Source organism: Emys orbicularis, chromosome 1 (assembly GCF_028017835.1).
Source record: "Emys orbicularis isolate rEmyOrb1 chromosome 1, rEmyOrb1.hap1, whole genome shotgun sequence".
Classification (NCBI taxonomy): Eukaryota; Metazoa; Chordata; order Testudines; family Emydidae; genus Emys; species Emys orbicularis.
In genome coordinates this window covers 33,668,142-33,682,250 of record NC_088683.1, presented here as the reverse complement: position 1 = coordinate 33,682,250, position 14,109 = coordinate 33,668,142, and the positions used below count along the sequence as shown (strand labels likewise).

The window sequence follows — 14,109 nt, the reverse complement described above, 5'->3', positions numbered from 1 at the left end:
GAACACTGGTTTTCAAAAGAGAACAACTATAAATGGTTCCCTATGGAAGCTGTTGGAGATTCCCAGTAAGGTTCTAAGTGCAGGGAAAGCCTTTCTTACTTTTAGTTCCCTAACTTTACATTGCTAGAAAAATTGCATTATTTCTTTTTCCTGTCACAGTGATTTACAATGGGTGTCCCAAAGCATTTGAAGCTGGCATTTGGTGGCCGCAGACTAAGTTTGGACAGCCAGCTGCTGTGCCATGTCCCAAGGGATCAGTGGGTAAGTTGCCTGGGTAGAACATTAACATTTTTATCTGAAGCTCTGGTTTGGGAAAAAATGAGAGTGAAAAAACGTGTATACATAGAGAAGAATTTATTTAAAAAGTCTAGAGATTACAGTGTAGCTTGTGGTTGTCACAAGCTGAAGGATTTATCTGGGTATAACTTCGATATCAAGAATTAATTAAAGCACATTCAGGTTAACAAATGAAAGGCAGAACATGAAAAATGCAGCAGATAAATAAACAAGTGAATGTAATATGGAAAAGAGTCTAAAACGATATCTGTAAATGAGCACAGTCAAATGTTTCACTTTCCATTCACTCTATAAAGTAATTATTATGTTTTGTTTTCAGCGCATAATGGATTACACCTGATCTTTAGTGATATAACTCATGTAGACAGGGATAAAATGTGGAGTACAATTTATATGGTATTTGCTTTACTAAATTTCTGCTAATAGAACTTCAGAGGTACAATGTAGCTAAAATTTTCCATCAAGCACTTTACTTTTATGCAGCATTTTAGATTCCTGATGACTGCATTTTATCAAGAATGTAAGCATGACTTCTCCTTCTGTATGAGTAGCACCAGCTGCAGGTTTGGGCTGCCTTAGTGTTTCTAAATAAAACATAGATTATAATGGACACATCTGTGCTTCCACAATTTTGTTATGACTATTATCCTTTATATCTAATGGGATGGATCACATGTGACAAAAGTGTATGTGTGTGGGATGAAGGAGACAAGTGAATGACAATCTAATATGAAAATTAGACAATATTCTAGTGCACCTTTCCAAGCAAGTTTCTGTTATTGAAATTCATTGTATATTTGGAGAATGAGCTTTTTTCTTAAATAAGTATTATTGATGAAGAGAATAGGGAAAAAGAAAGGATCTTGGACAGCAAACAGTAGCAGCTGTTAATGTGAGTGTTTCACTGAACATGTTTGTCTGCTAGACTACAACAATGGACTAAAATCAGATTATTTTCACATAGCTTGTGGAGAATTTTTTTTGTGGGAAATGAAATCTCTGTAACTACTTATCTCATTTCTACACTTGCCAACGCTTATCTGTTGTTATCATTGTCCAAGTGGAATGAACTGTAAATGATTATATAACTTTTAAAAGTAGCACCATGGAGTATCAGCATTGACTCCATATGTTTGAGGAATATTGGTTGCCCTTGACTCTCCAGTTCTGAGAACTTCCCGGGGGTTGGGGGAGGGTAAATTTATTTTTTTAACTAACTTTATTTAAATTTTCAACTAATTTAAATTTTTTGCATAAAATACATTTTCATCAATGATATTTGCACTCCTCTTCTGATTGTTTATGTGTGTATTCTAGCAAATGAGAGAACAGGCAGAGATGTCTGTGGAAATAGCAAATTTTAAGTGACCATTCCAGAACATCGGCAGAAAGCAAATTTTGTACTTGCAAATGTGGATATTTGAACTGGAAACCTGAACCTAGATCACAGCCAGTCAGGGAACAGAAACAATATCATGAGATTTTGTATCCAATCAGAGATAACAAACATAGCTAAAATTTTGAAAAATGAATACCCGTAATCAGTTGTTCACAAGGAATCTACAAACCAAGAAGCATCTGTAGAAATTAGTTGGCAAATAATTTCAGATAATGAATAAATTAAATAAAGTAGAAAGCTGCTTGCAAACAAGTCCAAATGAAAAAAAGAATTTACACTTGTTGCTAAAGTGTTCACTATGAAAATGTGCTTACCTGTAACATTTACAGTGCTCACATGTTGTGAAGCGCAGCTAGCATTTATCCAAGAGACCCACCTGAATGAACTCTCACCTATGTAGGATAGATGTTTCTCTCATCTTTGGTGTTTAGGAATTGCACAATCTTTCTTAGATTCACAGTTGCTTAGTTCATCAGAGGATGCTTTGGCAACTAGCATGAGACAGGTTTAGACAGCTATCTGGAGGCTAACATAGACCATTGCTGGGGAAATCTATTCATGAACAACAACAAACTGTGTAACTTTCCTGAGGCTGAGGAATGCTAGTTTGCAAGGTGAAATACGTGCTTTTCTTTAAGAGATTTGAAAGTAAAAAGCTAATTTTCTAACAAATTCTATATTGATTTGTGCAGAACTATTGTAGGCCTTGTTAATCCTTTGTTTTGTTTTCTTCAGGGAATGCAGTTCGGCACTGTAATAGTGAGAAAGGGTGGCTCCCTCCTGAGCTTTTTAACTGTACCACCGTTAGCTTTGTGGATCTTAAAATCATGGTAGGAAATGTTTCCTTATTCCTAGCAGCCCAGAGTCTTATTGACCTGTCCAATACACAGTAGCGTCTAAACATTATGGACATACTTTGAACATGAAGAAATGAATAGACATATAGCTTCCCAAATGCGGTGACGGCTACTAGGACTGTATTCGTATTTGCTTACATCAGTGTCCAAATACGGAGACATTCATTGTGGCCCCCAGTCACACTTCATTAATACATCGACTTCAGTGGAAGAACACTGATTTACAACAACTGAATATCTGGCCCAACATTTTCCTGGGGATTTATTAGAATTTCCCATGAGTTTTAGTAATTGTTTGTTGGTAAAGGCCCTTGGAGATGTGTCATCCTGTTTTTAAATGCTCATCTTTGGCAAATTTTGTCTTGCATGCTGGAAAACCCACATGATGTTAATGTACATACTAAATAAAATCCCCAACCCCTGTTATCTTCTCTAGTTCCTGCTTCTAATGCTCATCATCTCAGACAATCCCAGTCTCCAACTGGACACCACCAGGCTCCATCTGCCAGCCGTGTAAACTTTCAGACCCTGCATTTCCCTTTAGAACCTTTGCCCTTCTCTGACAGTCATGCAATGTCCTCTCCCCTTCTTTCCCAGTAGTATCTCTGTTTGGATCAGATGATTCCTCTGTCCCATAAATCTCTAGATGATGGAAAGCAACAGTGTCTTTGTTACTGGAATGACTGAACTAAGACTGTTGCTAAATTGTTTTCCCTTATTTTTTCTCCTTTCCACTTCAGAATGAAAAACTACATCTCAATGAGACCAAACTGGATGGAGACAAGTCCATACAGATTGCTAAAGTGCTGCAGAATGCCACCAAGTACACCAACTCCTTGTATGGGAATGATCTGAGGACAGCATACCTGCTCATGATCAGGGTCCTGCAGTATGAGAGCCAGCAGCAAGGGTTTGACCTAGCTGCGACAAGAGATGCAGATTTCAATGAAGTAAGAGAGTTATTATGTGCTCATAGGTTCTCATTGATATGTTCATTTAGAAATTCATGAGTTCACCTCAAACCCAGACGGAGTGAATGTGCCAATGAGTTATTTAATCTGTTTTACAAATTATTCCTTCTTCTGAATAGTTTGAAATGAAATTTGACTATGTAGGGAGTGAGACTATAGGTAAAGGTCATGATAGTACCATCCAAAAAGCAGAATTCTCAAAACTAGAAAGTAATTGAGGGAAAGTGCTAATATTGAGTAAAATAGCTTTGTTTATCACATTCTGCTGTTCAATGGAAAACCAGCCAGATATTACCAAACTTTCATTTCAATATAGTACATAAAATGCACAAAGGTGAATTAACTCTGAAGGTGGGTTATCCTGTTGTCCTCACATTGGATTTAAAAATCCTTTTAGAGGAGTGTGAAAAATGAATAAATATACATCTGTATCATACCTTGCCTATAATTTCCAGCGTAGCTATTCCCTTACAGAAAATGCATACACAATCAGAATCCTTTATTTATGCATTTCTAATACAAACAAAATTATAACTGGCCTATTACTGGCTCTGGAGTTTTATATTTTGTTTTCATTAGAACTGAAGTAGCATTTTGACCAAAGCTCCCCTGCAGAATTCTTTAAAAACTTTTCTGACAATTTTGTATTCTGTAGTAATACTCCTTTCCCTGGTTTTCTATCCACAGAAGAGCACTGGTAGGCTGTTTGTGCTAGTGTTAATTTGCAGACAAATATCTGTTGATGATGGTGTATCAAGGTCTAAAAAAATCCTATAAAAATAGAGAGTTCATTGCAGTTTAGGAACAAAGTGGTTTCCTCGCTGACGTAGAAAATTTCTCAGTATCTCAGGTTATTCAGTTAATAAATAGTAAAAAAGACTTTTGAAACAGTTGACTTTTTAGATTCTCCAGGTTTTAAGAGATTCTTTTTTTCTTCCTTAAAGCAAACACTGTGCCAACAAACTTGTAGCTTCAGGCACTGGATTTGGATGAATTTACACACCCAAGCCTTGAGATGGAAATGCATAAGAACTTAGTGGGTTTTGTTAAATAAAAGTGTGAACAAAAAGGAAGAGAAATAATCTACTTTTGAAATTTTGACTTCCATTTATTTAAAATATTTTCATGTACATAGCACTAAAATACCCACCATAATATTCAGTAGCTACCTAAGTATTTTTAGGGGAGATCAAGAATTAAAATAAGTATGTTTTGGACATCTAATGCGTCTTTAACGAGGAGAACCCATATGGAGAAGATGATATGGTTTAGGCTGAGAGACGGTAAGGAAAGGCAGAAGTTGTTTGCTGGTCATTGTTGAGTGAAGACTGTAAAACGCAGCAGAGTGGGTAATGCAAATAGCAATCATGAAAACTGGTGAGTTCTATTACAAGATGTAGCAGTTTGACACTCACCAGTGCGGCGCCTCCTGCTGGTCGTCCGGGAAGTAGCTCTTTTCCAGCCCTCAGAGCGCCTCCTGCTGGCCGGTGTTGCTCCTGCCTCAGACCCCCGTGTCCCTCCTGGACACCGGTGCCCTTTACCTCAGGGTTCTGCCCAGGGCTAGCTCCAGCATTTCTGCCGCCCCAAGCAAAAAAAAAAAAAAAAAGCCGCAATCGCGACCGGCGGCGGCAATTGGGGGAAGAAAAAAAAAAGCCGCGATCGGCGGCGGCAGTTTGGCGGCAGGTCCTTTGCTCCTAGAGGGAGTGAGGGACCTGCCGCCCCCAAATTGCCGCAGGTGCTGCTCCTCTCCCTTGGCCGCCCCAAGCACCTGCTTGTTAAGCTGGTGCCTGGAGCCGGCCCTGGTTCTGCCACAGCAGTACCCCCACACTCTGGGTCTCCCCTCCCAGGGGAACCCCTCCCACACTCTGGGTCTCCCCTCCCAGGGGAACCCCCCAACCCTCTATACCCACCTTGCCTCAGTGGCTACTGCCAGTCATCACCTAGCCCCAGTTCTCTGGGGCAGACTGCAGTCTGTAATGGCCACTCATCACTGGCAAGAGGGTAGGACCAGCTGCCTCTGCCTATCCCCAGGCTACACCTCTTCAGCCCCAGTACCTCTTCAGGTCTTAAACAAGGCCTCAACCTGGGGAGTTGCCAGACTGGAGCTCCCCAGCACTGCTCTGCATCAGGTACCCTCTGTTCCCAGGCAGCTAGACCCTTCTCCCTCCAAGGCTGGAGAGAGACTGACCCAGTGCCTCCCTTAGCCCTTCTTATGCTGTACTGGCCCAGGCTGGCCCTGATTGGCTGCCTCAAGCCCGCTCATGATTGGCTCTCAGCCCCAGCCCTCTCCAAGGGCTGGCCTTTAACCTTTCAGGGCCGGAGTGGGGTGACTGCCCTGCTACACAAGGCTGCTTCCATACTCTGCTACAGTGTGGTTTTAGCTAACCAGGTGATATATAGGGTCCTTTGTAAAGATGTTGTCAGTTCTTTTTGTTATCTCAAACCAATACTTAAGAGGCATCTTTCCCCTCTGCCAGCCAAATGAATGTTTTTAGGAGGATGGTTATAGGCATGTTAGTCTAGGCCCTCGTGGAGTGTAATTTAATTTAGGGTTACCATTCGTCCGGATTCTGCCGGACATGTCCGGCTTTTTTGAGTTAAAAATAGCGTCCGGGGGGAATCTGTAAATGTCCGGATTTCCCCCCCATGCAGAGTGCGCGCGGCTGACAGGGCAGCCGGCCGGATCGTGCCACTCGCACGGGGCTCTGACAGCCAGAGCCCCTTCTCCACTTCCCCATCCTCTCCCCTGCAACTTGAGACCACGCCCCTCCTCTCTCTCCCTCCCTCCCTCCCCCTCCCTGCATTCGCAGATCGCCGGCCGGCCGTTCGCCTCGGGCCTCCGGCAGTCTGGAGCTCCTCCCCCTGCTCCCCCCTCCCCTGCTGCCGAGCGCGCTGCTCTGCAGCACTCTGTTCTGAGCGGCACGGTAAGGGGGCCAGGCGGTCGGAGAAGTTGCAGGGAGGTTCTGGAGGGGGCAGTCAAGAGACAGGGAGCAGGGTTGGATGGGTTGGGAGTTCGGGGGGGGCTGTCTGGGGGTTGGGGGTGTAAGGTTTTGGGCAGTCAGGGTACAGGTAGGGGGTAGGGTCCTGGGGGGCAGTTAGGGTGGGGGGATCTCAGGAGGGGGCAGTTAGGGGACAAGGAACAGGGAGGCTTAGGTAGGGGTTGGGGTTCTGGAGGGCAGTTAGGAGCAGGGGTCCCAGGAGGGGGCAGTCAGGGGACAAGGAGCGGGGGGGGGTGTTTGGGAGTTCTGGGGGGGGGGCTGTCAGGTGGCAGGGGTGGGGAGAGGGATCGGAGCAGTCAGGGGACAGGGAGCAGAGGGGTTTAGATGGGTCGGGAGTTCTGGGGGGGGCTGTCAGGGGGTGGGGAGTGGTTGGATGGGACGTGGGAGTCCCTGGTGTCTGTCTGGGGGTGTGGGTGTGGATAAGGGTTGGGGCAGTCAGGGGACAGGTAGGGGGTAGGGTCCTAGGGGACCAGTTAGGATGGGGGGAAGGTCTCAGGAGGGGGCAGTCAGGGGACAAGGAGCAGGGAGGCTTAGGTAGGGGGTGGAGTCCTGGGGGGCAGTTAGGGGCAGGGGTCCCAGGAGGGGGCAGTCAGGGGAGAAGGAGTGGGGGGAAGGGTTGGGGGTTCTGAGGAGGGCGGGAAGTGGGAGGGAGTGGAAGGGGCAGGGGCGGGGCTAGGGCGGGGTGGGGCTAGGGCGGGGCTCCTCCCGTCCTCTTTTTTGATTGTTGAAATATGGTAACCCTATTTAATTCCTACCATAATTGTATCCAAATTTATCCTCATATGTTATGTTTTTTGATACCATACAATAGTGTTTTCTACATTTGCTCCAAGAGCTTTTTGTAAGAATTTCAGTGTTCTTGTTTAATTGAGCCTTATACAGTATTATTTTGTTTACTGTTTTTCTATTGTGTCTCAAGGTTCCATTGTAATATTTTGTTTAGTCTCCTAAATAAGAGCTGTATATGCAGAAGTTTATCCAAGAGCCTTTTTTTTTTCAACAGATTTTTATTTTAACACAACCTAGAAATGGAAAAACACCCAACATATAATTTCAATTTTCTTTCAGGATTATGAGTTTGTAATCACAAATTAAGATTAGTTCTTGCCACGTATGTTCCCCAACAAGATGAAAAACAGGGACTGATTCATAGATTCCTTGATGATTCTGAACAAATATGAAACTCTGTAAGATAGGACACCATGTCTTCCAGTTGGAAAATTAGATTTTTAACAGGTCTTATTCATCTGACTTCCCCAGGTGTGTTTCCTAACCTCGTTAGCAAGCAGTCTCTGCCTGTCCTGTCTCATCTCTGTGAGAGGCAAAGCCAGTATGTTTAAGTGTTCTTTCTGAGTTGTCTTGATTGGTTTCCTGCTTTAAAAAAAACCTTTCTTGTAGTCTCTGATCATTGCGCAGGTTGCTAATGAAAAGCTTGAAGGGATTTCTTATAAGTAAAACAACCTGAGGGTAACTAAAAGGTGTGCATTTATTTGATAAGGCTGGAGCAGAACATGCCTTAAAATGTTTCATTGTGTGTTCATCTGAGGCAGTAATGCAAATCATTTACAATATTCCTCACTTGAAACCTAGCCCAGCTAAACTCTCCCAGTTGCCTTTTATTGGGTATTCTAATCATTTAGGTATATATTTATTTTTGTTCCTAGAACCTCATTAAAGTGGGTAGTGCCCTTCTGGACCCCAGCACCAAGGAGCACTGGGAGCAGATCCAGCGAACAGAGGGTGGCACATCCCACTTACTGAAACATTATGAGGAATATTTCAACAATGTGGCCCAGAACATGAAGAAAACATACCTAAAACCTTTTGTCATTATTGCCACAAATATGAGTGAGTAGCTATTGGAAACTGTCATTTTCTGTTAGATGAAATTCCCTGATACTTGAGAGCATCAGGTATTGTCCATCCACTGAACCAGCAATGTGTTCTGCAGAGAACAGCCAAGGGTGCCAAGGCTGTATAAGAGAAAAGCTCCAGGATGCTGGGTCTGAAGGGAACAGCCCCCAACGTTTTTCTCCAAACATGTTTAACTCATCCCTTGACAATGCTACATGGGCATAGAAAGGGATCCCTGCTCTCTGGCTTGGAATCCTGAGCCAAAACGCAAGCCATGTGTTTCTAAAACTGTAAATTACCAGAACATATATGAGCATTTTAAGAGTTTACAGAGCTATGATGGGTGTTCAGTTCCAGAGTCAGAAGATATTTATTTTCATGACATCTTGATGGGTCTTGAGACTGTTCCAATAGTCAGACTATTATAGTGACACTGAGTTAAGATTCTTTCATAAATATGCAACCAAACATTAATATACCCACCTCAAGCACTGGAATTTCTAGAATTCCTCTGAAAACACAATTTTCAGTAGAGAACTTCTACAACCAAGATATTAGCCCAGATGAAGCTATCAACGGCTAAGTAGCATGGTCTAAAGGACTGAGCAGAACCTCTTGATTTCCAATCCCGACTCTGACTCTAATTTTGGCTTGCAATGTGACCTTGTTGTGTCAGTTTCTTTTGATCTGCAAAATGGAGATGATAATTCTTGCCAATCTACCTCACAGAGGTTATGTGATAAGTAATGAGTTGATATTTGTACAGAGCTTTGAAAATATAAAGTGCTAGATAAATGCTAAGTATTATTATTATTAAAATAAGCAGGAAAATCCAATCTTACATGGCAGAAAAGCTTATCAGCAAAATTTCAAGTAGAGTGAGAGAGAAACACACAAAGAAATATCGCTGACCCAGTCTGTATTCCATTCCATGTACCAATAGGGTTCTTATTCTGTGTGGATGGTTGGAGCCTAGAAGTCAGAGCTGGTCTGGAATTTTCAATTAAAATGTTTTTTCAATGGAAAATGCTATTTCCACAAAACTGATATTTTCCATGAGAAAATTTTGATTTTGCCAAAATGGTTTGATTTTCCATTGGGTCTGATCAACCCAAATGGAAACATTTTGTTTTGAGTCAGTTCAGCATTGATTTGTTTCACTCTTACCTGCCATGATGCCTAATAGGCAGGGCCGGCTCTACCATTTTTGCCGCCCCAAGCAAAAAAAAAAAAAAAAGCCGCTCGGACTGCCGAAGCAAAAAAAACCGCCCGGACTGTGCCGCCCCAAGAATGGACGGAATGCCGCCCCTTAGCATGTGCCTTCCCAGGCACATGCTTCCTCCCGCTGGTGTCTGGAGCAGGACCTGCTTATAGGTGTTGTAGTTCAGGAGTCTCATACCCTCATTTTCCCCTATGGGTCAGGCTCCCTGGCTAGACTACATCTCCCACGGGGCACCATGTTCTCCCCTGTGATTGATCTGACACAGTGCATCATGAGAGCCGTATGACCACAGTGTATCATCATATAAAATGCAGTCCGACTATGAGACCTGCCCATAGAGGTGAATGGAGGCATAAGATGCTCAGACTACTAGTCTGATGACACACTGTGGCAGCTCAGGGCACAACAGATTAAAGTTGAATCAGTCAAGACAACTTGTTCAACAAACTGAAACAAAACGTGTTGATTGTTGAAATGTTTTGCTGTTTCCAAAGCAAATTTTTCTGAACTTTCCCTTCCTCAAAATTTTTTGATATTTCCACTTTTCATCCCAATTTGGCATGACAACTCGTTTCAAAATGTCTGAATTTCCTGCTGGATGAAAAATCTGATTTTTCACCAGCTCTGCCTGAAGTCAGAAGGATGTAGCTTCTAAGGGGCAAGGCAATTCTGTACTGACTAGTTTCTTTTTTTTTCTCTCTCTCTCTCGAGCAATTTTTCCAGGTGAGCGCTGCATTAGTAGGGTTGACTAACAACTCATCTGGGAATTCTTTAGGGACTAGGGAAAGCATGGGAATTGGCAGTGCTTAACTTGCACATTTCCTCACACAGAAACTTGCAGTGAGCCCGGTACAGTGTTACCCTCCACAGCTCCAGCTTCTCAATTTTAATGTTTATTAAAATGCCTGAATTGGCAGTTTGTGAGGTTTTAAAAAATTGTAAGTTACAAGCCAAACAACTATAAAAACGTTTAGCAGTTGCAGAACAGGGTCTGGAGATGAGTCCTAGAATAGCTAGAAATGCAGGGGTGGAGGAGAGCTGAGAAGTATTCTTATCCCTAACCTCTCCAAGGAACAAGAGACTGAGGCTAGGAATCTAACCCACTTCTTTTGCATGGCAAACACTAAAACTAAGCCACAGGATCAGACTTTTAGTATGTGAGTAGCAGTAGAAGTATTATAACTTTTTAACTTAGTTTTTGAAAGGTGTCTTTTTAAACTTCTAGCTCATACTTGTCCCTGTCAAGTTGAGATAATATTGCAGCACTCTGTATGTTCTTCTGTTGCTGACCACCACACAATATTTCACACACACAAAATAAGTAATTTCCACTTCAGTGGCAATGTAATACAGTATCAGGCTATATTACCTCCTGTCCAATGATTTTAAACCATCTTACAAACAGTACTCCTGTGAACTAGGGAAGTATTATTATCCCCGACTTACATATGGAAAAAGTGAGGCAACGATTTTTCCAATGCCATACAGGAAATGTATGATGAAGCTAGGAATAGAATCCATATTTTCTGACTACCAGTCCTGTGCATTCCTCCTTTTTGTCCCTCCTACCATCCCTCTTACCAGCCTTCTTCCCCACTACCATATGTAAAAGTCTACATTTTATACTTTTCCAGAAGATCACATAAAGTGCAGTAGACTCTGAAAATTGACACTGCCAGTTCATATTTGTCTCTCAATGAGCACTAGAGAAATTTGCTTTTTGCTAGCAAAAATACATTTTCTACCTGCATTTTCTACCTGCTTAGCCTGGGATATTAGAGAGACTAGGTGGGTGAGGCTTAAACAGAGTTACAGCATTGCATATAACCTGGGATATAGAAGTCAAGCTGGGTCTTTCCAGTTTGTTCGTAATCAGCAGCAATAAAGATTCTGCAGCACAAATTCTAACCTCAGGTACACATGTGCAACTCAATTAAGGGCAATGATAAATATGTCTGAGTATGGTTCTACCATTGATCTTGCACAGAAATTGCATCCAGCTCATTTTTTGTGTGAAATTTGTAACCGTTACATATGTATATACCTTTATATTCTCTAAATATGAAATAATGCTGGAACATATGATTTCAGTCATCACTGAAAATAATTATTGAGATTACATTTGGCATTTTTTTGGTTCAAGTTTCTTAATGTCATGGATTTTCTAAACTATGGGTAAAATTTCATTTTTGGATAATACCATATTTGATTGAAATGAAGTTAATATTATGAGGAACTTAATTTTTTTTCACAGTTATTGCTGTTGACATCTTTGACAAGTCTAATTTTACGGGCGCTAAAGTACCACGGTTTGACAGGATTAAAGAAGATTATCCTAAAGATTTGGAGTCATCTGTTTTGTTCCCTGATACTTTGTTCAGACCTTCAGATAGAAAAGGTAAAAAAACACCTCTCCAGACGTTTTGGAAACTTTCAGTAGTAATTTTCCAATTGACTCTTAGGGATCAGTTATGCCTCTTATGAGGCAGAATTGTCCTGGGGCGGAGGTGGGGTAATTATATACATTAAGTGAACCTTATGTAGAGATATAATTACTCTGTGGACCTGTAAGACATAATGTCTTTAGGGCACTAAGGGGAGCAAGCTGGGCTGGGAAACTTGCTATACCTGTTTATCAGTCCCCTCACACTGCTCTGTCACTGTGCAGAGAAATGGTCCTGTCATTTATTCCACACAGGAATGGCCTTTAGCACTATTGGCAGCACTCATGGCCTCCCCCCACCCACAGGCTTCCCAGCACATCCATCCAAATTATAACTGGCCCTAGTACAGTCATATCTTGTCAACCTGCCCGAGTTGGGGAAATTCTTATAGACTGACATATGTTCTAGGGCTAGGCGATTCTCTGAAAATCGCACAGCTCAGATTTACACCTGACAGTTTGATGATCTGCCATTTTTTGTATCTGTTCTGGAACGGAAGATACTGCAAATCATTGTATCAGAAACCCTTCAAACATCATTGTTAATGAAAACTTGTATTCAGAGATTAGCTGTCATTCCAGACAGGGAAGTTGTTTCTTATTCGCCCCAAAATAGCAGGAATATGGCCCTGTTTCTATAGGAACTCAATAAAATCCACAGTATGTAAGTGGACATTAGATGCACCTGGTCTCCTGTGAAGGCATGAGTGAGAATTTCGGCAGAAACAGTCAGTGGTGGCACAGATGAGCAGAGCAAGTGAAAGACAGATTTACAGACAACATGGCATGAAAGATGGAGAGGCCAGAATTGAGGATGGTGCCAAGTTAACAGACAGCAAAGGCAAATAGAAGGTCTAACTGAAACAGGCAAGTTAAGGATATGTTTGAAAGTGGACCTCTCACAAAGATGCAGAGTTCTGCCTTTGAGACATTTGAAGAAAGTTGAGATAAAACCACAAGACAAGGTCAACATAGTCAGAGAGAGTAGCCCAATGGCATCATTAAAAGTGTCAAACGTTATGTATGGCTGAGTATCCTCAATATAAAAATAGATCAGTATAAAATAAATAATATATAAGGTAATACATTTGTAATGAAGATTTTTCTTATAAGTAATATATTTACGCTATCTGTCTCTTTTCTGTAAGGGGAAAGCAAATGGCAAAACAAAACACTCCACTGTACACACAATCCTCCCCCTGGGAAGAGGGTGTGAGAGAGAATAAAGTTCACATGGCAGATGTTAGTCACATCACTTAGGGCACCATTAAAAGGTTCTTAGGCCCTATGGTAATTAGGGAGATATTGCCAAAATTTGAAGATCATGTGGAGGTGCCAATTTAAAGTAAAAACTCTGTGGCCCATTACTGTTGCACTCCGGAAGAGACACAAAATGTACTGTAAATCTTGCATGGTACATGCAGCATAAGAAGGATAATATACAGGGGTTTTAATATTTCTCCTTAAATTGCACATCTTATTTAAATGTATGTGCCTGTTTTAGCCCCAGAACTGCTCATATTCTAACTAGATAGAAAGATGGTTTCATTGTTATTTGATTTTCAATTGTATGATTATATAGTATGCAATATAGTCATATAAAGTATCCTGAAACATGGTCTCAAAAATGTGCTCAGTGCTGAGCATCTTAAGTTACCTGGGCACGAATGTTAACATAGGTAACGAATTGTAAACATCCATTTAAATGGCAGCCCAAACTTATGGGGAAAGAGTTAGACTTGAATGTTTGTGTTTGTTTTGTAGTGGCACCTACAATGAAGCCATCAAACCAAAAATTATCCTCTAAGCCGGATAACGGTATTTTAAACCCTGAGAATGCACTTACAAAGAGAAAGAAGCGAAACCCAGATGAGTCTAACCAGTATGCCGTTGCTATGGTGATTATATACCGATCTCTAGGACAACTTTTACCTGAGCACTACGATCCTGACAGAAGAAGCTTAAGGTAAACTTTATACACATCTGTGAACAACTCATAGAATCCCTCTGACTTACTTTGAATGCTAGATGGTCAGTGGTGCTATTATATTACAATTATACTTCTCA

At 41.7% G+C, this 14,109-nt stretch overlaps 1 protein-coding gene across 1 annotated transcript in view; it reads left to right on the top strand.

Moving 5' to 3' along the window:
* The window catches only part of CELSR1 (cadherin EGF LAG seven-pass G-type receptor 1), a 285,263-nt gene that overhangs the window by 235,931 nt on the left and 35,223 nt on the right, over nucleotides 1-14,109 (top strand). The window contains exons 16-21 of the mRNA XM_065408216.1: nucleotides 160-261; nucleotides 2,432-2,526; nucleotides 3,294-3,503; nucleotides 8,188-8,371; nucleotides 11,854-11,997; nucleotides 13,807-14,008. Of these exons, the coding sequence (XP_065264288.1) occupies nucleotides 160-261; nucleotides 2,432-2,526; nucleotides 3,294-3,503; nucleotides 8,188-8,371; nucleotides 11,854-11,997; nucleotides 13,807-14,008 (937 nt within the window). The remainder of the gene's footprint in view (nucleotides 1-159; nucleotides 262-2,431; nucleotides 2,527-3,293; nucleotides 3,504-8,187; nucleotides 8,372-11,853; nucleotides 11,998-13,806; nucleotides 14,009-14,109) is intronic.